General features: G+C 39.2%; 1 protein-coding gene across 2 annotated transcripts in view; it reads left to right on the top strand.

Moving 5' to 3' along the window:
* The window catches only part of MTUS1 (microtubule associated scaffold protein 1), a 116,358-nt gene that overhangs the window by 18,700 nt on the left and 71,722 nt on the right, over positions 1 to 25,936 (top strand). For both annotated transcript variants that reach the window (XM_064710465.1, XM_064710464.1), the window contains exons 2-3: positions 14,478 to 16,648; positions 18,839 to 19,034. In XM_064710465.1, the coding sequence (XP_064566535.1) occupies positions 14,663 to 16,648; positions 18,839 to 19,034 (2,182 nt within the window). In that variant the 5' untranslated portion in view covers positions 14,478 to 14,662. The remainder of the gene's footprint in view (positions 1 to 14,477; positions 16,649 to 18,838; positions 19,035 to 25,936) is intronic.

Here is a 25,936-nt window from a genome sequence, read left to right as displayed (position 1 = left end):
GTGGGATAACATCTCCTGCAAAAGATCTGGAAAAGTGCATTAAGTTGAATCTGCTTAAATGTTTAACAAAACCACTGTGGACTCTGTTCTGTACCCCATTCTGTGTGTAAGCACAGATATGTTTTTCAAACTGAGAAAGGGAAACCATTGTCACAGTTCACTAACATGCAGCTTTTAATTTCTCTCCAAAACTGATAGTTTCCTCAGCAGATGGAGTGAAGGGGAGTGCAGGCTGTGGAGACAGTGGTGGGGTCCATGAACTTTGTTCCCTTACTATGATCTGAGGGTATTGCACAGTACCAATTCTTGGCCAGAACTGTGTGATTCTTGTACATCTTGTCCTGCTCCTGGTCACTCAGCTGTAGATGAGGCTGTGACAACTCATTCATGTGCTTATAAAGCAGATGTGCCCACCTGCCTTGTAAGTGAAGCCTTGACTTCCAGCTTTCACCTTGACTCTTGATTTATCCATGAGGCTTTAGTTAGTGAAAGCAGGTTATTTGTATTTGTGTAAGTGTAGTGGCTGAATTTGTTCTGTGTAAGAAATACACTATTGCTGTTAGAACACTTAACCAGTACCTGAAAGTCTGCAAGTGCCTTCTGTCAGAAGCAGCTAGTGCCTGGTATTTCTCTGTATATATTCTTTCTAAGTAAGCATGGCAGTACTGGCATCTTTCTTCTTTCTGAATATGGTAGATTATTAAGCAAAATGTGTTCTTGTGACTCTGACTCACCTCTAACTCTTCCCCCCCTCCACCCAAGTCAGTAGTCTGAAAGCCAGCTTTGCCATTCTGGTCTGAGTGGAGACTTTTATTCAGACACCCTTTTCCAAAAGGGGTCTTTACTTTTCTTCCTACTTTGACTAGAACTTTTGGTTTTTTTTTACCCAGGCATCTGGAGTGTGTGAACTTGTTGGGGTTTATTCTTATTGTGGAGAAGATGCAGCAGCTTACAGTCAGGAGAGTCTGCTATTGGGGTGTCCCATTGTCCTGATGATACTCTTTGTAGTTGTTACTCTTCAAGTGAGAGTGCAGTTGTGATTGCTGCAGCTGCATCTGCTTGGTTGTTAAATGTGCCTCAATGGTTCTGCTTGTGTTGGAGAAGCTTTCAGCTTTCCTGGACCTCAGCTGGCTCTGTGCATCTTGGCAAAGAGGTGGGATGTCATGCCAGGGCTGTCAGACTCGTGTAGTTCGTGTAATATGAGAGACATGCAATTTGGCAGCCTCAATTTGGAAGAAGTCTGGTGGTGAGACCGCAGGAATGTTCTCTAAGTTGATACTTGGTTTCTCCTTCCATAGTTAGTGCTTTGAATGTAGTGACCTTCTAGGTACATGCGAGATGGATCTGCCCAGGCCATGGGGTGAGCCTATGTAAATGCCAGCTTCTGCTCGTGGTTCTGGTGCTGTAATTTCAGTTAGCAGAGCCTGAATTTGGCTTTATTACATAGTTTGGGTTCAGAATAGGATCAATTCACCTGTGGTTGGTTTGGAATCCAAATTATTTGCTGATCTAACCATTGGTTTAAATATATATTTGATGTTGAAAATTTAACAGGGATCTTAGTAAATATATTTTTTATTGTGAGTGAGCATTTTATAGTTAAATCCTAGAATTGTATTTTGTCCTTTTACACTATAAAGAAGTTACTCTTTATATCAAAGTGTAAGGTAGAGATAGGCATTTGATTCGTGAAGTTAATCTAGCTGCAAGCTCCAGTGTATTATTGCACTGAATCAGTGTTTGTGATAAGACTTGTGATTGTGTTGTCAAATAGGTTTTAAAATGTATTTTTCCATTGGCCATATGAAGAAACATACAGGTACTGACATACAAAAAACGAGACTACTGAGGTTTGTTTCATTTTGTTTCTGCATGTGGAATCTAATGCTGAGCAAGCATTTTGAAGTAAGCACAGTGTAACAGTGGTGTTTCTTGTGTTCTGTCCATTCTATGCAAAATAACTGAACCATGTGAGAGGATGAAGATGTAAAAATTGGCTGCTAGGCTGGAGCACAGAACTGAACAAGAGAAGGCACTGATGGCAGCAGTGTTCTTGTGTTTGTAAAGATTACTCTGCTTAAACCACAATATTCTCTCTGGCTTGTTGGTGTGTGAATGCCAGTTTATTCTCTCTGTGTGAGGCTCTTTGAGTGGAGTCTGTGGGAATCCTTCAAGTATATTGGATATAAAAAACATTCTCATAGAGTTTCCAGCACCTCTGCTATAGCATGTGATTGGCTTGGATTTAGTTTGTATTACCACCTGCTACATTAAATTGCAGTTTCTTTATAGTACATGGAATTGCAGGTTTGAATACCTAAATATTTTTAGGAATGAACATAGTTTGTTCACAGCACTTAAATTCGTTAGTAGCTAACTTTTAATTTGAAATGTACGTGAGAATAATTGAAAACCCAAATTTGTGAATCTTGTTATGCAAACTTGGAATTCAGGGATGTGATGGGGAGAAATACACACCAGTTTTGGTGTAGTTAGAGGCAGGTGGTAACCTGGTAGGACTTAAAACTTGTAGAAACTGGAAGTTTAAGCAGGCAGTTGCTCTCGTTTCTGCCTTGGATGGGGAGAGGAAGATTTTGTGAAACAGTTCAGAAGACTTTAGTGTAGTTTACTATTATGAAAACATTTGCTTTTGCTACCTTTCACACCTGCCATTCTCTGTATTGCAATGATTTGTGAAGAAAACAGTCAAAGGACTCAGTCTATCAACTTCTGCCATGGAAGGCTTGACTGACAGAATTTGATTTTGAGACCAATATGTATGCCTTAGTAGAGGTTGTTTACCTGTCATGGGATCATTTAAGAATACACATTTTTCTCCTTTTTAATTAAAAAAAAAATCTTATTTTTCTTAAACTCTTATCAGTGGTCAGAAATGAAGTATTCAGTGCACCAGTCAAACTGTCATGAAGAGCAGGACTAACTTGACCACTTAGTACTTGCTCACAGATTGAACCTTGGCCTCTCCTGCATGATAGTAATTCCAGTTCCTGCGTGCTGTCCTTCCTTCTCACTTCTGGCATACCTCATTTTGATTAGGAACTTCCTTGTAGATGGGAAAAATTCAGTCCAAGGAACTTTATTGTCACCATCCTCTTCGTAGTACTGTTTTGCAGAGTACTGTTTCTTTTTACTTCTTTCAGCAAACTTATGAACAGTTTGAAGTCTAACCACCAAATATTGCTTTGCAATCCTGAAGGCTTTTCTGTAGCTGGACTTTTCAGAGGATGGAAGCAAGTGGTTTCCAGGTGCCAATCTTTTTCACTCCTGGTTCTTGTAAGGCAATTTCCTCTGAAGAAAGTTCCTAATGCAGGATTAATGGCTTGTAGTTGACATTTGTGAGCAGTATACTACCCAAATGGCTTGTGAAAACACCTCTGGTATGTTTAATTTGGCACAGAGAGAGCAAAACTCCAGTGGTGGATTTGAAGGAAAAACATCAAGGTAGAAACAGCTTCCTCTTCCAGGAATATCCTGCAATACCTGATGAAGGAGGGAGAAAGTACTCTTAAATAGTCTCTAAAATTAGAGAAACAGAAATGAGAGATCCAGTGGATCTTATAGATTCTCCTGGATGTTCTGCTCAGCTCAACCTTTTCTTCCTCAGCTTTTGGCAGTTAGGGTTATGTATTTTCCTAGCAGGAGAAGCTTAATGACTTTTCCCCCTATTTATTTTCTAAGATTACTCAGCGCTGGGTGTGTGTTGTGGTTTGGGTTTTTTTATTTTGTTGGGTTTTTTTTCTTTCCCCCTGCGCAACCCTTGTATATTCAGCCTGCTCCAGCATTCTGGGATTTCATTTGCTCAATCACAGAGTCCTGATTGAGCAGGACATGAGGATCTTTGTTTGTGCCCTGTGAATTGGTGGATTTCTAGATGAAAATTTAGAAACTGCAGCATTGTTGACAAACTTTGTTGAACTTGCTGCTGGTAGAGGAAGTAATTCTGTCATGCAAACTTAAAGGAACTGAGATTGCTTTCTTTCAAAAGGAAGTTGGTTACCCTTGACAGGACAGCATTTGGTTGTGTGCAAGGTTAATTAACTTTTACTAGGTATCTGAGCATCAGTTTATCAGTTTTGTGGTTATTTTTTTCAAAGTGTTTCTTCCTCATTCTCTAATGCCCCCCACCCCCCCCAGCCCGTGCAATGTGCAGCCCAAATACATGGCTGTGTGTGAGAATTGTTTTATTCCTTCTTTAAGCTGAAATGCAGGAGTTCCTTATCTGAGTTCCAAACTAATGTCAGCTGTATGAAGTTAGTCAAGTATGTTCCATGTTAGCCCTGTGTAGGAGCTTTCCACCTGCACTGCAGGGTGGTGAAATGCCTTATCAGTGTTTCTGACTTGCCTTTGATATGGATGGTAGTTCCATAGATTTCTGTACTGTTAAGTGACTGTTTGACCCAGAAGCTGCCTTTTGGTGCTGGTGCTTAGCAGAATGAAATAATGAAGGCCTGTGACTCACATAAATCCAAGAAGTAATATTCTGTCTCAGTTAATGATGGATGTGTATTCTGTCCTTGGATGAACAGCCTGCACAGCACAGCTTGTGCACCTGTTTTAAACCCTAGTGCTCTCTACAGTTTTGAGCTGGGGAAGCTTTGAATTTTGAGTGTACGAATATAAAGGTATCATTTAAATAGGATCTCTGCCTGTTCCTAAGCAGAATCTATAGAAGTTGCAGTATTTTTTTTCCTTCTAAGAAATTTTTTGGATAGTCCTGGTGAGAAGCTCCTTTATCTGTGTTCTTCCAGTTATTTGCTGCTGCAGATTTTCATATCTTAAATGTGTTTTAGCCCAATAAATGGTAGATTGTGTAGGTTGCTGCTAAGAAGACTGAATGTCTGGTTATAGAATGACTGTTTGGAAGTGTACTAGATCAGAGTGATGACTTTTAAATCATCATGCTGCTGTCACTGCCTGTATGCAATTTCACTCCATCAGGCTTATAAAGTGAAAGCCAAAAGGGTTAAATGTGGGGGGAGCAAGTCCTAAAGACTGCAGAGAACCATGTCAATTGCCTGACTGAGGGTACTTTATGGCATAAGTTAATGTGTGATCAGTCCTTGCAAAAAAGACAAAGCTGACTTTGAAAAAACCAGCCAGAGCAAGAGAGAGGCAGTTCTTGCTTGTTAATCATGAGACTCAATTAGTTTGTCAGTTATTCAAGGGTTATGATCTAATTTATTGTAAAATCAGAGGGTTGCTTTTTCACTTGTTAGCACAGAGACAGTGCCAGAGCATGCAATGTCCTCTAGCTGTGCATATCTCTCATCTAATGGAAGTTTGGACAGAAGCTGAAACTCAGTGGGGAATATCAAGTATGGATGTGGCACTGGGTGTGTAACACTTCTGTCAGTGCCTGTGGCATTTACTTTAGTCAGTTTTGAGTTGAAATCAAAGCTACTGTTCCCATATAACTGTAGTTCCAGGATATCTGCAATGATGTGATGATGTATATACAGTTTACTCTTGTAGGATGTTGTCAAGTCAGCTATTAGTTGAATGGGGAGAACTTTTTGAGGAGTTTACATTTGAAGTTATAATATCCAGCGCTCTGAAGAAAGTTTTGGAAGAGGCTTGGCTGTAGTGTAAAACAATATGTAGTCTATAACAAGCAGCATTTGGATTTTATGCTTGACTTCAAGCAAATTGATTAAAGGAAAAATATTTTAAAACAAATTTGTACCACTTGAGTTTCAAGGAAGAAATTTGTAATTATTTGCTAATGTACAGCATTCGTGTGGGATCTCAGATGGCGTGACAGGATGATTTCTGTACAGAAGCTCTGAGTCCTGCTGTTGCCCTGCAGATGCACTCCCTCTCTGGGAGTGTTGCTGCTCTGAGCTCAAATGGAGCCCTATGCCAAGAGCCAAGGAGAAACTGCAGGGCACAACCAGCGAGCCTGCATGTCTGCATCCTTCTCAGGGCGTCCCTTGGGTAACCCTGCCCTGGCAGCCTTTCAAGCAACATGTGCCCAGCTTGCCCTTCTCTCCAGTGCTTCACCCTCCAGGTCCTGGTGGAATTTCAGCCCTGGTGGAGCTGTGAGCAGCCTGTCATCAGCTGTGTGCAGCAGCACGGTGAGCTCGTGCTTTCCAGAGAGCATTGACTGCAGCCTGCTACCCAATAGCATTGCATAAATCAAGCTGTTGCCTTTTTTTTTTTTTAACCAGCTCTGCAAAACTGCCACAGCATATTTTTTGCCATTTGTCTGTTTCAGAGGTGCAGTGCTGTGTGTAGCTTTTGCAGAGCTGGTCCCTCTTGGATTTGGGGGACTTTTATCTCCTGGGTCCAAAGGAAAACAACCAAAAAATGTAGAAGGTATACAACTCTTGTATCAGGACCGATCTCACAGTAAGAAACAGTTTCCTTTGAAGGAAAAATAACAAGATTTTCTTTTGAATGTAAACCAAATGTGTTTTATTTGGGTTATTTTTGCCTGAGACTACAACATTTGAAACAATGGTTGTGAATTGCCCCCTTGCTCCAGATCCCAGTTCTGCAACACTGAAGGTGAAATATTGGGAAAACTGTTGGTATTTAAACTACTCTCCAGCAGTACTTACTGAAAATTCTCAAAAAACATTATGCCTTTAGGACTTCTAGTCATTGGGTTGATGCTGCTTCCTATTTGGCTACCAAAATATTATTTCCTGTAACCAGTTTATTGCAGTTTTGTTAATTTTTTTTCCACGATATAGAATCAATAGCCTACATAGTTTAAGTCTAAAACCAGTTTTTTAATTGGCAAATGCAGCATCTTCAGAATTAAATTCTGCTGTGATGATGATGCTGTGCAAAAGTGCGGTCCTAACTCAGTCGTAGAACTTCTCGATGTGTCAGTGGAAACTGTTCTTGGCTGGCTGTAGTCTTTACTGAGTAAATGACCACTTCTGCACAGCAAACAACTTTGCAAAAACAGCAAGCTGGTTAAATTTCTGACTTGGTTAATGTGAGAAATCCTAAGTATATTGATTCTACTGCAAAGCAGTATCATGGCAAAGGTGCTACTCTTTCAATCATTAGTTATCATTTTGGTCTGCTTTTTCATAGAAATTAATCAAGTTATAGATGCATTGCACAGGATACGCCACCAGAACTAAATAATCCTGCTGTACTTACTGTCTTCACTGCAGGTTGAGAGTACTCCAAATGCTCTGTAAACTAGTTCATATCATATGTCTCTGTTAAATATAGCCAAATGCTGAAAGGCTTCTCAGTTGTAGGTGAAGGTCTGAAGGACATGCAATGCATGGGAGCAGCTGAATCTTCCTGTGTCTTTAGCAGTCTGATTCCATTGATAGAGTCCATGCAGAGAGTGCTGCTGATGTTATCTCCAAGTTGGAGCACTCACACGAGGGCTGTGGGCACTGATGCTTTGTAAAAAGTTCGGGGCATGAAAAGCTTCAAGTTAGCACATAACCTTAGGAACTCTCAGTGTATGCTGCCTGGCACATTGTGGTAATGGTTAAAGCTATTTCCACTCTCACCTGCCAGGTTGTGGCTCATTTTTAGAAAACAACCACCTTTTTTTTTCTTCCTCCAAAGGTTACAACTGGCATTTTAGCCACTACTCTTGCAATGTTGTGCTGCTTCTGCAGAGTATTTCTGCTTTTCTGAAAGCTTTGTACTTGTCTGACAAAAGATTAACAGCAGTCTTCACTTAAATATTATTAAATAATCAGGATATTTAAAAACCCAAATGTTAAAAATCACATGCAAACAAAGAAAAAAAACCAGCCAAAACCAAACCACCATAAAGCCAGCAGCAAAAACATTTTGCCATTTGTCTTAAGAATCCAAGGTGTTATGACTATTCCTTCTTCCCTGTGTACCTGCTTCTCTACTGGGTTTGACTTAGCTAGGATGAGAACAGAAGAACATGGGGCAGCTTAAGAGGATTGACAGGTCTGTAAAAGAAGAGAAACAATGCAGGATAGGCTGGTGGAAGTGGTGGAAGGAATGAACTGCTAGTTTGGAACAGCTTCTGTTTGAAGTTGATTTAAAGGAAAATGGGCAGCAAGGGTGCTGGTGGATGGAATTTTGTCAGAGAATGGGAAATTATGATCAAGAATGTATGATGAGAGGTGTCAGGAAAATTGCTGAATGTCTGAAGACTAGCTTGAAACTTGAGAGCACTCTTGAAGAGCACAAACCTTATTTGGTCTGTGAGCAGACAGCAGACCTAGCAGGAGTTGACAAAGTATTTTTGTTCTTCATAGTACATTACTGACTTTCTTCCTATACTGATAGTATTTACATCAGTAAGGATTAATATTTCAATCAGAGGGGAAATTTCTGTGAATAATCCTGGCTCACTGTTTCATAGCTTCAAAATATCAAAATGTATGAATGTACCCTTTAAATGGTAGCAGTGGACAAAACCAGTTTAGCAGAATTCCTGGAAACAGAGAAGGTGATCTGATTTGTAATCCCTATCTAGTCAAATAGCTTGAAGACTGATGAGGATTGTTGAACACTGAGCTCTGACAGTCTCAGGCTTGTTTGTGTTTACCTATTCAAATCTTTCAAAAAGAAGTACCTGAACCTTCACCTTGCAAGGAAGTGCCATAATAAATGTACTGTTTGTTTTTTTCAAGTTCCAGCTCCTTATTTTCATTTTGACCTGAAAGCTTATCCCTCCTTGTATAATAACATATGCTCTTGCTAAATATTTTAGTTGTGATAAAATAGCAAAAAAACCCACCAAACCCCAAAGTCTCTTTCTGAAAAGGCAATGTCTAATTTACCATTAAGAAAGAACCTAAAGTTGCAAGTTCCTAAAGAGGAACAGACATTGATCTCATGGAAAACCATGCTTTGTTCATGGTGGCAATGGATAGATAAACAATTTATAACTAAGTGTATAACTGACCATGTTGAAAACCTTGTGAGTAGTCTGACACTTGTAGCAATGAATGCTGCTTAATGAAGCTGTAAATGAGTCTGATTTACTTATGAGAGTGTGCTGGACTATTCAAGTGAGGGACTTATTGCTCTTCCACATTGAGATAGGTACCTTTGGTTTTGTTTGATCATGCACTTAATCTCAGACAATAAAGTACACTTCCTTTCTTGCAGTGTGTTAGTAGCTGGTGTTTGCTTAGCTCTAACTTAGGTGAGTTTCATCCTGGCAGTTGCTGTAAAACTGAGTGGGGGAAAAGACATTTGCATTTGCAGAGTACTCTGGTCTAGGAGGTTGCATGTACTCCAGATCACTAGAATACTGGATGACATTTCTAGACAATGTTACTAAGTATCTTGGTTATCTAAGTAAAAGATGAGCTTTATTATTTAAAAAAAATTACTGGACTAGTGTTCCACTACTGAATACAGAGATCTCCTAAAACTTACCTAACAATAAAATTCAAAAATTGTCAATTATTAAAGGAAGAACGGTGTTATCAAGACACTGTATAAATCTGTTGAAGTATCTCTGTGTTATGTGCTTACAAATAGTCTGAAATTGAAGGTGGAGAGAACAGTACAATATTCTAAAAACCAGGACAACAAGAATGGCCAGAGTTTATAAGTAATTAAGTAGATAAGGACTTTTCATCTTAGCAAAGTGGAACTGCTTTTCTACTTTACTTCTTCCATATCTTAGAGCCAAGATGTAACTGATTAAAATTAATGCTCCTTGATTACTGTAACTTTTGTATTATGCTGCTGCTTCACTCTTGAAACAGACTAGCAAATAGCCCAGTAGAAGGCCAAACCTGATGGTTTATGCCTTTGGAAGTGATAGAACTCCTTCAATCAAAAATGCCTGCATGATTGCTTGCAAACATAGCTTGTGCATTATTTCTGCTTACTGTATCAAGTGTCTAACATGGTTTCTGACTTCTAAAATGTTGTTTACTGAAGTGTACAGATACTGCTTAGCTACCCTGTGGGGTGGGTTTGTCTTTGGTTTGATAGTTTGTTGGGGTTTTTTGTTCTTTTATAAACATCTTCTCAGTAAACTCACTGACAATACTGTGTATTCTGAAGCAAGCAATGCCATGAGTATATGAGAACTTAATGTAATCCACTTTTAGGAGTAGATTGTACTTGTAATGTTATAAATGTTTGTGTGAAGTTGTTATAGGAGCTTAACTTAATCCTCTCTAGAATAGTTTGAATTAGCTTGGCAATAGGCTAGTTTACATTAGAATGTGACATTACTGAGGCAGCAGAGAGAGCTCTGAAATCTGCAATTCTGTGTAAATGCAACATTGCCTGAACCATTTCGTGTTTTCCTAGTGCTTTCTTATGGGGCATATTCAAGCAACACTGAACAGCACGTTGGGAGGGATGCCTGGTTGCTGTGGGTGATGCCATCTCTGCCTTCAGGGGTATGTGCTGAAAAAGTCATACTTGTGTTTTTGTGTTGTGTTCTAGGACATGGGCAAGTAAGCTGGTTGTAGTGTAATGCATTAACATATGCAATGCTTTGTATGGTTTTTAATTTCAGGTAGTCATGACCATATAATACGGTTTTGTGAGGTAATGCTGATGCTGCATTTTGCCTGGTATCAAAGCATGTTCAGTTAATTAGAGCACTCTGGACAGCCTCCCTGCATGTCTGGGCATGCCCTCTCCTTTCAGATTCATTCCCCACCCCATTTCCTCCCTTCATGCAGGCTTCGCAAACAGCTGATGGGTTTGAGTAAATGCTCTGTGATGATTTGCTTGAAAGAATCAAGTTCCAGATGGAATACCAGGAAAAGTGAAAAATTATTAACGTCTGCATTGTGACACTAACACAAACTAACTTGAGTTCTTGTAGTAATTTGTCAACCTGTGAGTTGAATTATGTATTGTAATTATCTGGTTTTGATTCCTGTTTACCTCACCCTGAACAAGTGACTATCCCCCTGCCCTTTAAGAGCACACCCCTGGATGCCTCTTGTTGGTTAGTAGAAGTGACAAGATCTTGCTCTGAGCCCAGTTCTGTATCTTGTAGTGTATTTAGTGTATTTCTCCTGGATCTGGGGCAGTTGGCAGCCAATCCCTCCTCTTTTTAGGAGAGCCTACTTGCCAAGCTTCTTTTGTTGTGTTTTTTTGGGGGGTTTTTTTTGGTTTTTTGTTTGTTTTTGTTTGGTTTTGTTTTTGTTTGGGTTTTTTGGTTTTGTTTTCCAAGTGGTCCTGCTGTTACCCCAAACTCTTATTTCAGTAGAGGAATGGGAAAACTTAGAGCTCAGGTACTGAAGACTTTTTCTGCTGTGTGTAAGCACGGGAGGTACAGAACTGAAGTTTGGTAAGCTGAGCTTTACTGAAGGCAAAACCAGACTGAACTGTTTTGCACTGCACTGGAGCGTGTTGTGGAGGCCAGGCATTCATGATGCTTGATGTAAGACCAAGTCAAAGCAAATTTATTAGTATTTAGTTTAGAGAATTCCTCCAGTGACTAGTTGCCAGGAACAGTGTGTTCTCAGCAAGGGCAACTTGTTATGTCTGTGTTTCTGCTACTGACTCCCCCCCATGGAGGAGATGCTGGGCTGAGGGTAATTTTTCATTCAGCCTTATATGGCAAATCTAAAACTAATGAATTTCTTTGTTATATGAAAGTTACAGAATGTCAATTCTTTAAGGAGTAATGTTCATCAGATTTTTAAATACCGTAGCTGATCCTTAGGAATGCCTCTCTTTTTATGCAGGATGCTTTCAGGACTCTAAATGTGAATGTGAAGCCAGTCTACTTGTTCATGAAAGCATTGATTAATATAGTGAAGGCTTGCTTTAAAAATAGTTGAATTAGTAATTGATTTCTACAGGTGCTCTGGCTATGTGAAAGTCCAGAGCACTGAGTAACAGACCCATGTGTGTATATGTCCACCTTGGTATGTGCAACTTTATTGTGCTTCCTCATTTCTCTACTCAGTATCAAATCTGCTTTTATTTTTTTGGAGTTTATTCAGTATCAGTTGAATCAAGCTTTACTCAGCTACTTGTGTTGTTTCAAATTTTGGCATTATTAGCTACATATACCGTAAAGTAATGCAACATTCTTTAAATTCTTGGGATTTTACTCTTGCTAAGTCTTGAAATTGTCTGTTTTCTTCAGAATGAAAACTCTTGAAAGAGGTGAGACTTCTGGTTTGATCTGAGCTACTGCTGAAACAAAATGGAATCTTAACTTTTGTTGCATGACTAGGTGAGCAAGCTGAGTTAAGGGCTAGTATCGAGACAAGCAGAAACAAGTTTCAATGTGTCAAAACAACAGTGAAAGCAAAGTTTGCAAATATTTTTTCAGCAGTTGATTCTGTGATTGACTTAAACTAATGGAAAATTATTCAGAACAGATTCTTGCCCTGCCTTCAGGGAAGATTTTTTTAAGAACTCTTCAATCTGCCTTAAGTTTCCTAATTAAAGGTGAAAGTGAGGGTACTACAGTTGTTTGTTTCTTTAGGGATTGTATAATAGTCAGTAAACAAAAGATCTAGATCAGCCTAGAAGCAGATGTTTTAACTAGACAAGTCTTTTCATCTTGGGGATGGGAGTGGGGGCAGAGGAAGGTGTGCTGTCTGATCTCAGTAGCTTTTTTCCCCCCCATGTTTCATGGTCTTTTTACCTTCAATCTGAGTCAGATGTTCAAAGTACCAGGTAAAGAAAATGGATTATTGACCAGAATTCACTCTGTGTTTGGTTCATAGTGAGCAGACAAATTCTTGAAGTTCTGTAGTAGTCTTACTTTGGATGTTGCTGTATTGTTCTCAAAACTATTTATGGGCCCTGCAACTTTATACTTCTCACTAGTGTGATAAAGGCTTTATTTTGAATGTAGTCACTCAAGCTGTGTTTCCAGCTGAACAAAGAAAGTTTTAAAGAAAAATTTTTTGCAAGAATTTAAAAAAAAAAATCTTGCATTTTGAATAATGCAAGAAATCACTTGCCTTTCCCTACTTAGTGTGCTGGCTTCATTTTACACTTTCCAAAGTATTTGTGCATGAGAGTTTGTTTTCTTTCCCCTGCTGTGGTTTCCAGAATGACTTATATGGTTTCTGTGAGGATTCAAACTTACTTGTTAGAGAACAAATCAAGAGTTGCTTCTCAGAACAAACTTGTTTCCCAAAGAAGTCTTTGATTCCTCTACGAAAATGTGATTACAGAATTATTTTTCAATGTTCCTAATCAACATTGCTATACCAGAAGTCTAATATTAGTATTATCAGTATTATTAAAATATTTTCTGATTTTGTTGCAACCATCTTGTATTGCATCCAGCATTGTCACCATAGTTGAAACAGTGAAATAATTTTGGACTTTAATATAATTCTTATGTGAATTATGAGTTATTCTGCCCACCGTCCATACTTAATCCTGATGTACATGTACTGCTGCACCAAATTTCAAGTATGTCATTAGATCAGTGTCTTTGTTTGAGGACACCACACTCTGATATCAGTCTGCATTTTTGTTTAAACACCAGAGACCTGTTTGCTCATTGTTTTTGATGACGAGTGTCCTCCTTCCTGCTCTTTGGTTGGAGAGTATAGTCTGTTGTTCCACACAGGTGAAGGTGTTCAAGGTGTTCATTTTCTTCAGTTGGGAAGCTTTGTCCATGAGTGCATCTTCAGCCAGACTGCCTTCTCAGATCCATTGAACTTCTTCCCGCCCATTCAGGTTTTAATTGCTCTGAAAGCCTCCTTCTGGCAGATTCCTCACCCACTGCAACCATATGTTATGAATCTGAGGTTTTTCCTGCCTCTGGTCTCATTTCTGGTACTAGGAGCCTTTCATATGGAGTGCTACAGACGTCATCCAGCTGCTTTGGACAGTTTGATCTTCTCTCTCATTCACATCTTTGTGGTTTTGGTACTTAGGTGCAGTCTTAGTGCTTGTTAGGAGCTTGTCACTGTATGTTGCAAGGGCTCTGTGCTGTTTTTTGTTTGTGAATCTCCACTCCCTGTGTGGTCAGTTGTTCTCCATCATCTGTCCATGTCAGTCCCACCCCTTTACCTTTCCATTGGGTTTTGGGTGAGGGTATATGGCTCTGCTCTGCTGGAGAGGACATTGGAATTGTTTTGTCATTTGGCTAATCTTGGCTCATCTTCATAGAAAATGGAGGCAGTTAACTGGTATGGAATTGCTTTCCAGTGACTCTGAAGGGGTCCCACGTGGGTCTGCAGTTGGCTGCCCCACCAGCATGGGGCAGTGTACTGCTGGAGCCCCAGAGCTGATCACAAACCTCCCTCTCCTCTCTGTTTCAACTCAAATGTCTTAAGTAACTCCTCCAAAATCTTCAGCTGCCTCTGCTGTGCATCCCTGCCTTGAAGGGCAGGAAGAAGGCCTTCAGTGCAGAGCACAGTCTCTAGGTGCTCTGCATCAAGGGGTGAAGAGTGAAGTTTTTCTTTGCTGGGATTCTGAATGTTGCTTCTATGTTGCTGCTCTGATGTCTGAAGACTAGGAACTTGGGAATGCTTACTGTCTTAAAATCCTGGTTTGGCTAACTTTTAAAAATTTCTTTTTAATTCCAGAACATTTGAATCTTCTTGGGAAACATGAAAACAAAGAACTGCTTTTTAAATATCTTTCAGGACAATTGACACATTCCAGGGAAAAGAAGTTGTTTTTTTTTTTCCTGCAAAGTTCAGAAGAATCTGCATTCTCTGAGATTTTAAAGAATTCTAAAATGAAAAGGGTTTAAAATTTATCTTTCAAAATGAATGTTGGGAAGTCCGATGACAAAGCAAAGAATGGGTTGAAGTCTTCCTTACTTATAAGGGATGAAAATGGAAATAGCTATGCATGTGACAGAGGTACACCTTCCTCAGAGAATTGTGCCACCAAGATACATGGTAATTCAACTGCCCAAAATATAGGGGCTGAGCGTGAGGGTGATACCATTTTTGAAAATAAGAGTGACTTCAGAAGTCTTTTAAAACAGCAGTGTATTGAAGTACTTGATCTGCAGAACACACCTGGTAAATACAGCTGCACAGGAGCTCCATCAGGAGATACAGATGCTGCACACAAGTCTTCTGGGACTGAGCAGACTTGTATGTGTTCTTTGAACTGTGGCTTGGAAGCAACAACAAGCTTAGTGAAAGGTGATTTTGCTGTGGCAAAAATGCAAAATCAGAGTATCAAACACTCAGTGCCTTACAGTCAGACTGACCCTAAGTCTGTACTAACTCTTCCGGCTTCAGAGGAGAACATGCAGTCCCTGGAAAATGACAGGGCATGCTGCCAGCTGAGCACATTGGATGTTACTAATGTTACAGGTAAAAATCTGAGAACTGATCAAAAAGATGACATGCATCTGGGGGAAACATTGGTCTCTTCTGAAGTATCTATGTCAGAGAAATTTGATAGAACCAGCTCAGAAAGAACATCTAACTTCACCTCTGCAGGTCTTGAGGACTATCAAAAAAACTCTATAAAAAATGATAATGAATCACAGGAAACAGAAGCACAGGCTGTAGAACTACCTGCTGGATGTATAGATCCTTATAAGCTAGATGCATTATCACCATGCATTAATATTAATGAGGATGACCAAGTGAAATCCTTGCAGATTTCTCCTTTCCATGAAAAAACTGGGAATTCCAGTGCTGAAACATGCATGGATATTGTTGTAAATAGTGTGCACCTTCTCCCAGTAGATCAAATGGATGGAGAACAAGTATCAAACAAAACTAGTGAACCTTTAACCAAAGAACAAAGTATCTCTGGAAATGCTGCTCTTCAGAATATGCACAGCATTCCTTCTGTATCTTGCACTGTTCCAAAATTAAAGAAGACGGTTATGCCTGAGCTGAAATGCGAAGCAACTTTTTTAGTCTTCAGTCCAACAGCTGATAAAAGCAGTTCATCTCTATGTACTTCAACTCCTAAAGAGCAATCAAAAAATAGGACTTTTTCTGTTTCAGCTTTGGAAGAACTTGGAGACAAGTCTTCTAGACTAAGACAAAGTGAAGTATTTGTAGGAGGGCGTAGCAGGCCTGGGCTTAAAGCTAGTTCAGATCAAACTGCAAGAAAATCAACGGGCAGGTCTCCTATTGCATCAACAATAACCAAAGCAAGGAAATCAGAGATAGTTAGTTTTCCCAAACCTAATTTTAAAAATGTTAAGCCAAAGGTTGTGTCTAGATCTGTGCCACAGCCAAGAGACAGTGCAGCATTAAAGCAGTCTCCCCAGTCCCGTCAACTATCATCTGTCTCCTCACCTTCAAGGGCTGGTTCCCCAAGGCAATTGTCCTCCTCTATAAAAGTGCTGAAAAAAGCAGTAGATCCAGCTAAAGATGCTAAGGTGGAATTGCCTGTAAATAAGCCCCATAAGCTACATGTTAACAAACACCTTTTCACTAGCCAAGTTGATCATGCCACAGCACATCCCAGAAATGCTTCCCATAAGGTTTCAAAAACACCTGCATTAAAGTTAAGTCTGCAAGACATTGACAAAGTGAGTGCTACCCATCCGGTGTGCTCCTTGGCTTCTGCTGCGCTTCCAGCACCTACAGAGAGCTCAAAAGAGATGTTAAATGATAAAATGGAAAGTTCAAACTCCTTAATGACACCTTGTTCTCAAAACATCGACCTGACCAAAGGTGAAGAAGAACAAAGCAGCAACATGGGAGTGCTTCTGGAAGACCCATTGGTAAAAGATACGGCAAACGAAACATTTGAAGTGCACGCTGTTCCTTTGGTAAGTTTTTTTACTTTCATGCTTACTTGTATGTTTTGTACATTTGCAGAAAAGGAAATTCAGTATTGCACAGTGTGAAAATTATGGAATAGGTCTGGTGTCTGCAAATGTAGCTGTAGTGTTGATTTCTACGTGAAGTCTCTCCCTAGTAAAGGCACTGAAGTATTGTTTTACAGATTAGTTGCAGTTGGCTTCAACTGCAATTTAGTGTCTCCACCTTCACCTTGTTCCGTAACACAATTTTTTTAGTAGAGTCCTTTTTTAAGGTTTGTAAGAAATCTAATAAAAGCAAACAAGTCTTAGTTTAGTCAGTCTTGTAAAATTGCCTAGCATAACTTGGTGATGTTTTCTAAATACAGCTTTTAATGTACATTTCTTCAAGATTATTCTAGTGATGCTGTAATTTCAAATAGACATTAGAGATAAAGTGCTGGTTTGGGAATTTTCTTTCAAAATGTGCTTTAGAACTAAAGTAGACTTTTAAAAATTAGTTGTGTAAATGTTGTGCTTATATGAACAGTAACATTAAGTCACACAAAACCCAGAGACCAATAAGTTGGTGAAACATTTTATTTTTAACAACTTAATTTCATTGTCTCCTTTGTATAATTTAGGAGTTTATTTGTTTTAAGTAGAGCTGGGACTCATTAGAGTAGTTAGGAGTAGTCAGGAAATATTTCTCATGCAGAGGGCATATACCTGGTTTTAGGCAGTCAGCCAGCTGGAAGGTGCAAACTTCCTGGCCGGGAGGTATGCATGTGCTGGTTGGTTGGGAAATATTTTGGGATGAGTCAGCTGCCTGTCAGGAGAAACACGCTGCTTTCAAATGCACTGGAAGAAGGTTAAGAGACAAGGAGAAGGGGAAAGAAGGGAAGAGCGTCAGAATTGGGTTGACCAGGATTTCAGGAGGTGCAGTAGGAACACAGCCTTGGTGCTTTTTGGAGTCTCTCTTGTTACTGGCTTGTGGATTCAATAGCTTACGTTAAATTGGTGAAATGGAGGCAGCAGCTATTACTGGTAAAACTGTTGTCTGAATTTTTGATAGGCCTTACTAATTTGCCAGAAAAATTTCAGTGAAGCTCAGTAAATGGGAGAAGCTACTTAGAACATTTTTGAAACATTGCACAAGAAAGTAAAAAGTACTATTATTTGGCTAATAATTTAACTTGAAAACCTAAGTAAGCATGAAAGCAGGAATGGTCTATTTTAATTCTGCAGTCTTTAAGAGTTTGCATTCTTTGTCAGTCCTTACTTTTGGTATGAAGAGTTGGAGAGAGTGCTTTTAATTCATTCCCTTGCCAAAAAGGAAAACTTTGTGATTTTAATTGTTCTGCTTGTACCTGGAGAAGCAATAGAGAAATTTCTATAAAATGCACAGTAGACATATCAGCTGGATTAAATTTAAGAATGATCTTCTTAAGTGGAAAAGTACAAATTAACATCTGAAAATGAACATGAGGATTGTCATTGAAAATTAAAAATTTGGTACTCTGACCGAACTGCTGCACTCAGCTTGAGTCACAGAAAAGCACATGAAGAGCTGAACTGTCAAGTGTGTCTTTATAGGCTTGACAGGAGTGGCTGTGAACTAAAGGTTGTATAAACTGGAGCAAGAATTCTGTGTGAAACATATATAAACCAGTTTCACACATATAAACCAGTTATTTTATACTGTCCTGGATCTACTCCTGCACTTATGTTTTGTCTATGGCACCTCAATGTGAAGGATTTTAAGCTGTTGTGACATAAGACCTAGATCAGGAAGCTAATTACAAGGACTGTGACATTTCAGGTAGTACAGGACAACTAAATTTTCAGGGCCATGAACATGTGTAGTTCGTTGGTTAAGGTCTTGGGAGTGGGTGTAGTCATGTAATTGAGTGGTTTAATTAGAGTTTGGGGAGGAAGAAATTCTGATGACCTCTGTAACCTCTTTTTAGTGTGTTGGTCATTACTAGTGATTAGCTTCAAACGAATAGGTTTGCATTGCTGAAGGCCATTCAGGAGATTGTTCTTGAGGTTCTGAACTGCAGATGTTGACAGTGGCATAAAGACTAAGCATGTTTCCTACTTGGGTGGTCAATATTTCATTGCAGATGCTGCAGAGGGAGATCTTTAGTTTCTCACAGTGGTGGTGTGTGGGTTGAATTGTTGTTGGCTTTTTGCTTTCTGTTTTTTTTCTTAAAACAGATGCCTTCTGTGAAAGATGGAACAGCACAAGGGAAAAACATACCAAAGAAAGATCAAATCACACTACGAAGTGTATTAACTCCCAGGGTTAAAATGGTGCCATCTGTGTCGACCTTGAAGAAAGGAAGTGAAAATAAAACTATCAGCACTATTAAAACACCTTCTCACAAAGAAGCTCTTATGTCATCGAACTCTGGTAAGAGAATTTTTCACTGGAATATTACCACTTAACTAGTTTCTTAAAATTAAGGTATCATACTTAAGGTACTTTCTGACACAACTTTTAGGGTAGTACAGAGCTATATGTCAGTGTTAAATACAATGCTGTCTAAATTGTAAATTGCTAATACAGGATGTGTGCTATTATGAAAATCAATATTAAATATTATTTATATTTGGTTCTATAATAGGATTTTGTGAAATTACAACTAAAATTACTTGAAAGAGGGAAAAATAGAGTGCTCAGGTACAATGCTCTTGTGATAAGCAACTGCATGCTACCCCAATGGGAATGAGTCCTTATTTCAGGACATAACATATTTTGTTCAACCTAATTTTAGCACAACTCTGTAGTTTCTAGAAAGGGGAGAACATAATTGAAGGTGAGACTACTGCTTGAGCTGCTAATTAAACTCAGACTGATTAGTAGCAAGGGCAGGGATGAATCTCTCATCTAGTCTGTAGGCTGCTGCTCAAATCTCATGACTAGAAACTACATTCTGTAACTGTATTATAGGGATTCAGATGTGCTCTGGTAGATTATGTGCTGGGTTTTTTTAACCAAGTGTGGCAATCTAACTAGCTGCAAAGGTAGCCTGTCTATGAATGACTACACTACAATGCACTGTAATTTGGAGAGTACACACCCAGCTATACCCAGTAAAACCTGTTCTTTATTTTTTAACCCACTCAATCTAAGATTATAAAACAGTAAAAAAAAGTCCTCTTAATTATATACAGGTGGTGAAGTGTGATAAAATCTGTGTATGTATGTATGCCTTTATGGAATGAGTCCCTCAAAGAAAGTGAGTATAGACTATTCTCCCACTTGAGGCTTGCTCATGTGGGGCATTTGCCCAGTGAAGCAGGCACCAGCCTGTAGGCTGCCAGTTTCTTGGAGAACTCATCACTCCTCTAAATACCAGCCCAAACCTTTCCTGTCTGTAATTATGGCCTTAGAAGAGGAGAGATGGATATAGATATACAGTTTTCCTTTAGGTTATTAGTCCAGATAGGATTTATGATACTGTCACTAGAAACAAATATAAGCATAGGTGAGTTATAGGACTAACTTCTTCTCTTCAGAAAAAAAAAAATAATTTCAGAAGAAACAGAAGTAATTTGCTGTTTAAAATAAAAACATTTACTCCCCAGATTTTTTTTAAATAAACCTGTCACTCCTTAGCCAATTGATGTGCATTGAAATGATGGTAGTCAGTAGAATATTTTCCAAATTTTTCCTACTGGAAAAAGGCTGCTTAAACTAAAAGCAAAAAGTAGCACTTGCACATTTCAAACTTGTGGTATGATCTGGTAAGACTGGAACTTTAATGCTGCACATGAGAAGAAATTTTTTTTCTCCATGCCCTTTCTCCAGTTCTGTGTTCCTGGTTTACTGGTCCTAGCAGATATTACCCTTCATCTTCCTTATGCAGTGTTTTTGTGCTACAAAGTAGGGTTTGATGCATTCAACTGTATCAGATTAAGTTCCCCATCCCTTACAAAGGGAGTTTTTAAAAATGTGTCCTTGCTCCTTGCAAACCTTGTACTGATGCAAATCATAGGATAGGATTATGGGGTGGGATATGGGGCAAAGTAGGAGTTATTTAGAATTGCTGCTAGACCCCCACAGTATTATGTGACCACGCCTTTCAGGTAAAACCATACTTACTGCTGCTTACCCCTTCTGTTTTTAACATTTTTGAAGTAAAACTATACATACACTTTTTGTGACAGAGTGGCAGTTTGTAAACCAAACCCAGTTACTTCTTTAGGCTAAAGCATTCCTGAAGGGGGATAACTGTTTTTTCCAGTGGAGTCATTTGAACACTTTGGTATTAAACTTCAGCCCCCAGATAAATCATTCAGTAGCTGTACAGTTGTTTGCTGTCAGGATTTTGTCAGACTACAGACAGACCAGCTAAATCCAGAAAGGAAAGGACTTCTGAAGGTCGCCTAGTCCAGCCCCTGCTGCCTGTAACTGGGTCATTACTGAATTCAGACTAGGTTGTTCAGTTGTTTGTCAAGTTGAGTTTTAAAAATGTCCAAATCCTAATGAATTTGTTTCTTCCTGAGGTACTAAAATATGTGCAGCTATTTCTTATCCAGTTACTGATAGTATTTGGATCATTGGGCAACAAGAGAAGTTTATGTAGTTGAATTCATTAAATACTCTGAACAAGACAAGTAATAGTATAGCTCTATGTCAACTCTCACACGTGTGTGGTGAGGGACAGAAGTGGTGCATCTGTCCAAAATGTACTAGTGTGTGTATTATTCCTAGAATAATCAAGAGCTTGTGAGGGCTGTCTTCATATAATGGCTGTTCAAGAAATGAAAGAAAAAAATGCCATATATAAAACACCAGTTACAAGATCCTTAGAACTTGTCAGGACTTAAGATTTTGGTAATTTTTTTTACCACTTGGAAAACTTAAGTACTCAGTGGTAACATACTAACCCAATAGAAAGAATTTCTTCTCAGGAAATTTCCTGATTCTCACCTGAACAGCAGGAGAGAAGAACTCATATCCCAAACACTCTATTTTTGTGAGGTTATTTGCAGAGCATATTAGGCTAGAAATAACTGCGTTTATTTATTTCAAAATGGTTGCTGAGCATTGTTCACCACTATTGGTGTATTTTAGCTGGAACTTGAAGTTTTTGCTGAATTAGAAATAGGTTCTCAAAAAGACAAGCCCACCTTGATCCAATGTACCAAAGTGATTTGGGAAATGATGAAGCCCCATTTCTGCAACTGTGACCAGATTTGCTGCAAGCTAGATGCTTCTGTTTATCTCTTTTCTTCATAAGAGGGGATGACACACGCACTCGAAGACAAAAATCTGAATTCTCTACAGATAACTTTTCCATTGGCTGGTGTGTAGGTTTCTGTAGTACTGGATGGCAGGCTGTATGTCTTTTGCTGTTTGTTTTCTGTCAATGAAAACATTTATTAGAATTTAAAACACAGAATAACATTTTTGACTTACCCATTTTTACTGGAAGGGATATATAATTTTGGAGCCCTGGTAGAGGACTTTGAACTAGTTTCAAAATCAAAGCAACTGTTGTTTCTGTTCCCATGAAATACACAGAGCCTTCTGATTTGGATGTGTCATAGCCAGTGTGGAGGAGTAATAGCCTGATAATAGTTGAGGTGTTACGGTTTGGGAAGAGTCATGTCTTTGCCTCACCTGAAGGGAGGAGTTGAAGGGGATTGGAGAAGCCAAGGAGCTTTGGTGTTCTGATTTTCTGCTATCATACCTCCCCCAGCAACTGTATATTACCACCTGTGCAGTTGAACAAAAGCACTGTGACAGTTTGAGCCACAGGAAATTATTTAAACAGCACCAAATGGGAAACTAAAAGATTCACAGTAAATCTAAAAATATATATGCCCACCAATGCCTTTTTTACCATCTTTTGTGGACTAGCTAGGACTAGGACAAGCTACCTGAAATTGTGTAAAGGAGAGGAGCTTTACCTGCAAGTAAGACTTCTGATATGCTATAACTTCATCTTCAGTTCTGCCTTAAAGACCACTGAAAGCTTGGATACAGAGAAGCTTTAAAGTGTGAATTCTGTGTTTCCTTAAAGATATTTTTTGAACAAGTGAGTCCTTTCCCTGATGACAAGTTGATCATACTGAAGGACTTTTCCTGTGTTCTGCGACTACTGGAAGCATGGGAAAAATAATTCCCCAAATGGTATGGAAAATGAGTATGCAGGATTAGCGATACTTTGAAATACTGATTTTTTTTGTAGTTCATAATTACTAAATTCCTGCAGCAGAATTTTGGCTTGATCATACATTAAATGTGTGATTGAGAGAAGCTTCCATAGTTAAACCGAGCAGGCAGTGACAGATTAAGACTCAGTTTGTTAGTGAGTGTTATTGCTTTTTATTGCACAAAGAAAGGCTTCTCAGATGGAAAATTCAAACCAAATGGTTTCAGTCAGTTTTCATACAGCTGGAGACATATATAAACTTGATAATTCAGGACTTCTTGGTACAGCCTTTCACAATACTAGTGAATCAGGACCAAAACAATTTAGTTCCACTAAGCATTCTCACAGTCCTTGAGTCTTTGTTCTGACACTGATCTAGGAGCCAACCCAAATGTAGTTACTGAAAACAGTTTTTCAGCTTGTATCATTCCTTTTATCTACCACGCGACTCTTTAAAGCTTGACTGACATGCTGCCAAGAGGAAACAAAATATTTAGAAAGAAATATAACTTCCAGGTTCTCTGGATTGACACAGTCATGACTTTACTCAAAATCCTAGAATAGTCACTTGTAAAGATGTTCACATATTTTCTCACAAACGGGTCTGGAATGCACCAGGGTCTAAAAATAAGGCTTAAATTTTCATTTCAGCCAGTATTTTTATGCTTTTTTTTTTACAGAGCAGTCAGTTTCTTTTGTGGATCCTAAAAGCAGGTTCTTCATAAACTAGCTTACCCAGGATGATTGTCTTTCTTAGTCCAGATTAGTGAGTTTAAGTCTCATTTTCTTTAATATATCTGTACTAATTAAAGCCTGTGTTAAAAGTGAACTTAAAACTTGCATGTTTCCCTTCAGAGGTATAGGAAGGAGGAAGCTAAAACATGACACAAAGCTTGTGTCATACTCCTTCTTTGGTTGTCATAATCCAGACATCTCCTCTGCATAGTGATTCTGTATCTCATAGCCAGTTCTCTAAACTGGGGAAGAATTACGCTGTGTATCCAGAAGGACTTTTGTCCAGTTGATGAGTTTGTGAGAGTTCAGAAAACAGTGTTAATTGTGAGGGCCTGAGCCTTGCTGTTCGCTGTTTCTCCAGTCAATTGAGTTGGACTCGCCTGGTAATGTTTCCAGTCTACTTCGCCCTTACTTCCTGGACATCCTCAACAGGAATGGTTTGCTGGAAGCTGCCTGGAGCAATATATTTATTTGTGCCAAGTATTGACCATTAAATTCCTGCCCCAGGTGTTGATCATTCAGCTACAAAATGGTCAAGTCATAATCTGAAGCCAGAAAGGAGCCATAAAATGATGTAATCTGAATTGAAGCTTTGTCAATTTGCTTTTGGCCTTGACTACATACAATATCAGAAAACCTTAACATAATTTGGACACCTATTTTCTTTTGTTACTTTTCATTAACAAGGAATTCTTCCTGTGGGATATGTTCAGCATGTGTTTTTGCAAGCCTTTCATAGGGTTCTTCAAAAAAACGTATTTTGGAATAAAATACTTCCTATTTATCTTTGGAAGTCAAGTTGACCATGAAAAACAAGTAAAAATGAAAGGGTTTTTGTTTGTGACGTAGTATGGGATCTGTTTCTGTGAATGACTTCAAATAAACTGGGTTATTTATCTCTGTATAATTTGGATGGGGTTATCTGAGTTTTGAGGGGATGGGAGAGAAGAGGGAGTTGGAAATATTTGAGTTTATGGGTAATTCAGATAATATGGCTTTCAAAAGGGGGCATTTCATTCTGTCAGTGTTGCTTAAGGTGCCATCAGTGACCATAGTTCAGGAAATAAATTTTTCCCATATGTTCCCAGACTTTTTACAGGCAATTTTGTGACGAGCCCCATTGAAGTTTTAGTATTTTGTACCTGTACCAAGAAGCGTGATCGTACTTGCAGACTGATTCTAACAGTCAGCATATTGACCCTGTCAGAAGTGTGAATGTATCTATAAGAATATTCTCCTTTAGGAGAGAGGTGTGCACTACTTCCCTGCAGGGGAATTTCTTGGTGCCTAGTCATTTACTTGCTAGGGCATGCTGGTGTGTCTTCAATAACTCTTTGTGTACTGCTTAGTTCTGAATTCTCTCAGGGTAGGTGTAAAGGAGGAGGGAAGTACGCATAATTGTCTTCCAGAAGAAATTTGTATTTGTTTGGCTGCAGAGAGCTTCCTCTTTCATTCAAGAAACACGTGAAGTCCCGCAACAGAGAACTTAAGATTTGTAGATAACGTGAGTTTTAAAGCTGCAATCTAAGTCAAACAAAATTCAGTGCCAGACATAAAGGCTGTGTGGTAAGGAGAGTTGTACAATAATGAAAAGCATGATTGGATGAACTCCATCCACCAACCTGGTGGTTTGCTTCTGCCCCAGCTTACCTTGCAGTACATTGATTTGACTTCTTCTGCCCAGTACTCCTAAACAGACTGAGCGTTACCACAGCTGTGTTAAAGCTAATGGTTGGGATTGGATTGTTCAAGCCAGCATGCAGCCTGTGAGAGTCTCCTGGCAGAACCGGAGGGGGCAAGCTTTGTGAGCACTACTGTGCCTGGGAAGCTGGTGTAAAACTGTCTGCTGTCCAGAGATGGGCTTTGCTTGGGCTCATAGGAGGTTGGTAGCATGACTGTGCAGACTGCATGGTCCCTCATGGGGCTGCTCTAGTTCAGTCTTCAAAAGGAAAAACTTAAGATGGACTAAATCCAGCAGGCATCATTGTGGGCAAACAGGAGGTGAGAGAGCAGGTGTGAGCTCAAACTTGAGGCCAGGGTAGAAAAGGGCTGTTTCTAGGTGCTGGACAGGTTATAATGCAAGGGGTTGAAAGGAAGATGAGGAAGGGAGAAGTCTCTGATTGTAGAAGGGTTTAATTGGGAGGAAATCTGCCACATTTCAAAGCTGGACCTAAGAAGGGGCGAAAGTGAAATTGAGCAGTAGGCATACATGACACACTACTCTTCCTCTCTCTTCCTCTAACTGAAAGCACCCCAGTCACTCTTCTGATGGTAGGATCATTTGAGGGAAGAAAAAGGGTTGTTTTGGTTGTTGGTAACTGCTTATAAATGCTCTGAAATAGTGATGATTTGATCTCCAGTTTTAGTCCAGGAGTGTTTAGCTGAGAGGGGAAGAACATGTGAACACCTACCT

This window comes from Zonotrichia leucophrys, chromosome 4 (genome assembly GCF_028769735.1).
Source record: "Zonotrichia leucophrys gambelii isolate GWCS_2022_RI chromosome 4, RI_Zleu_2.0, whole genome shotgun sequence".
Taxonomy (NCBI): domain Eukaryota; kingdom Metazoa; phylum Chordata; class Aves; order Passeriformes; family Passerellidae; genus Zonotrichia; species Zonotrichia leucophrys.
This window is presented reverse-complemented; position numbering and strand designations above follow the sequence as displayed.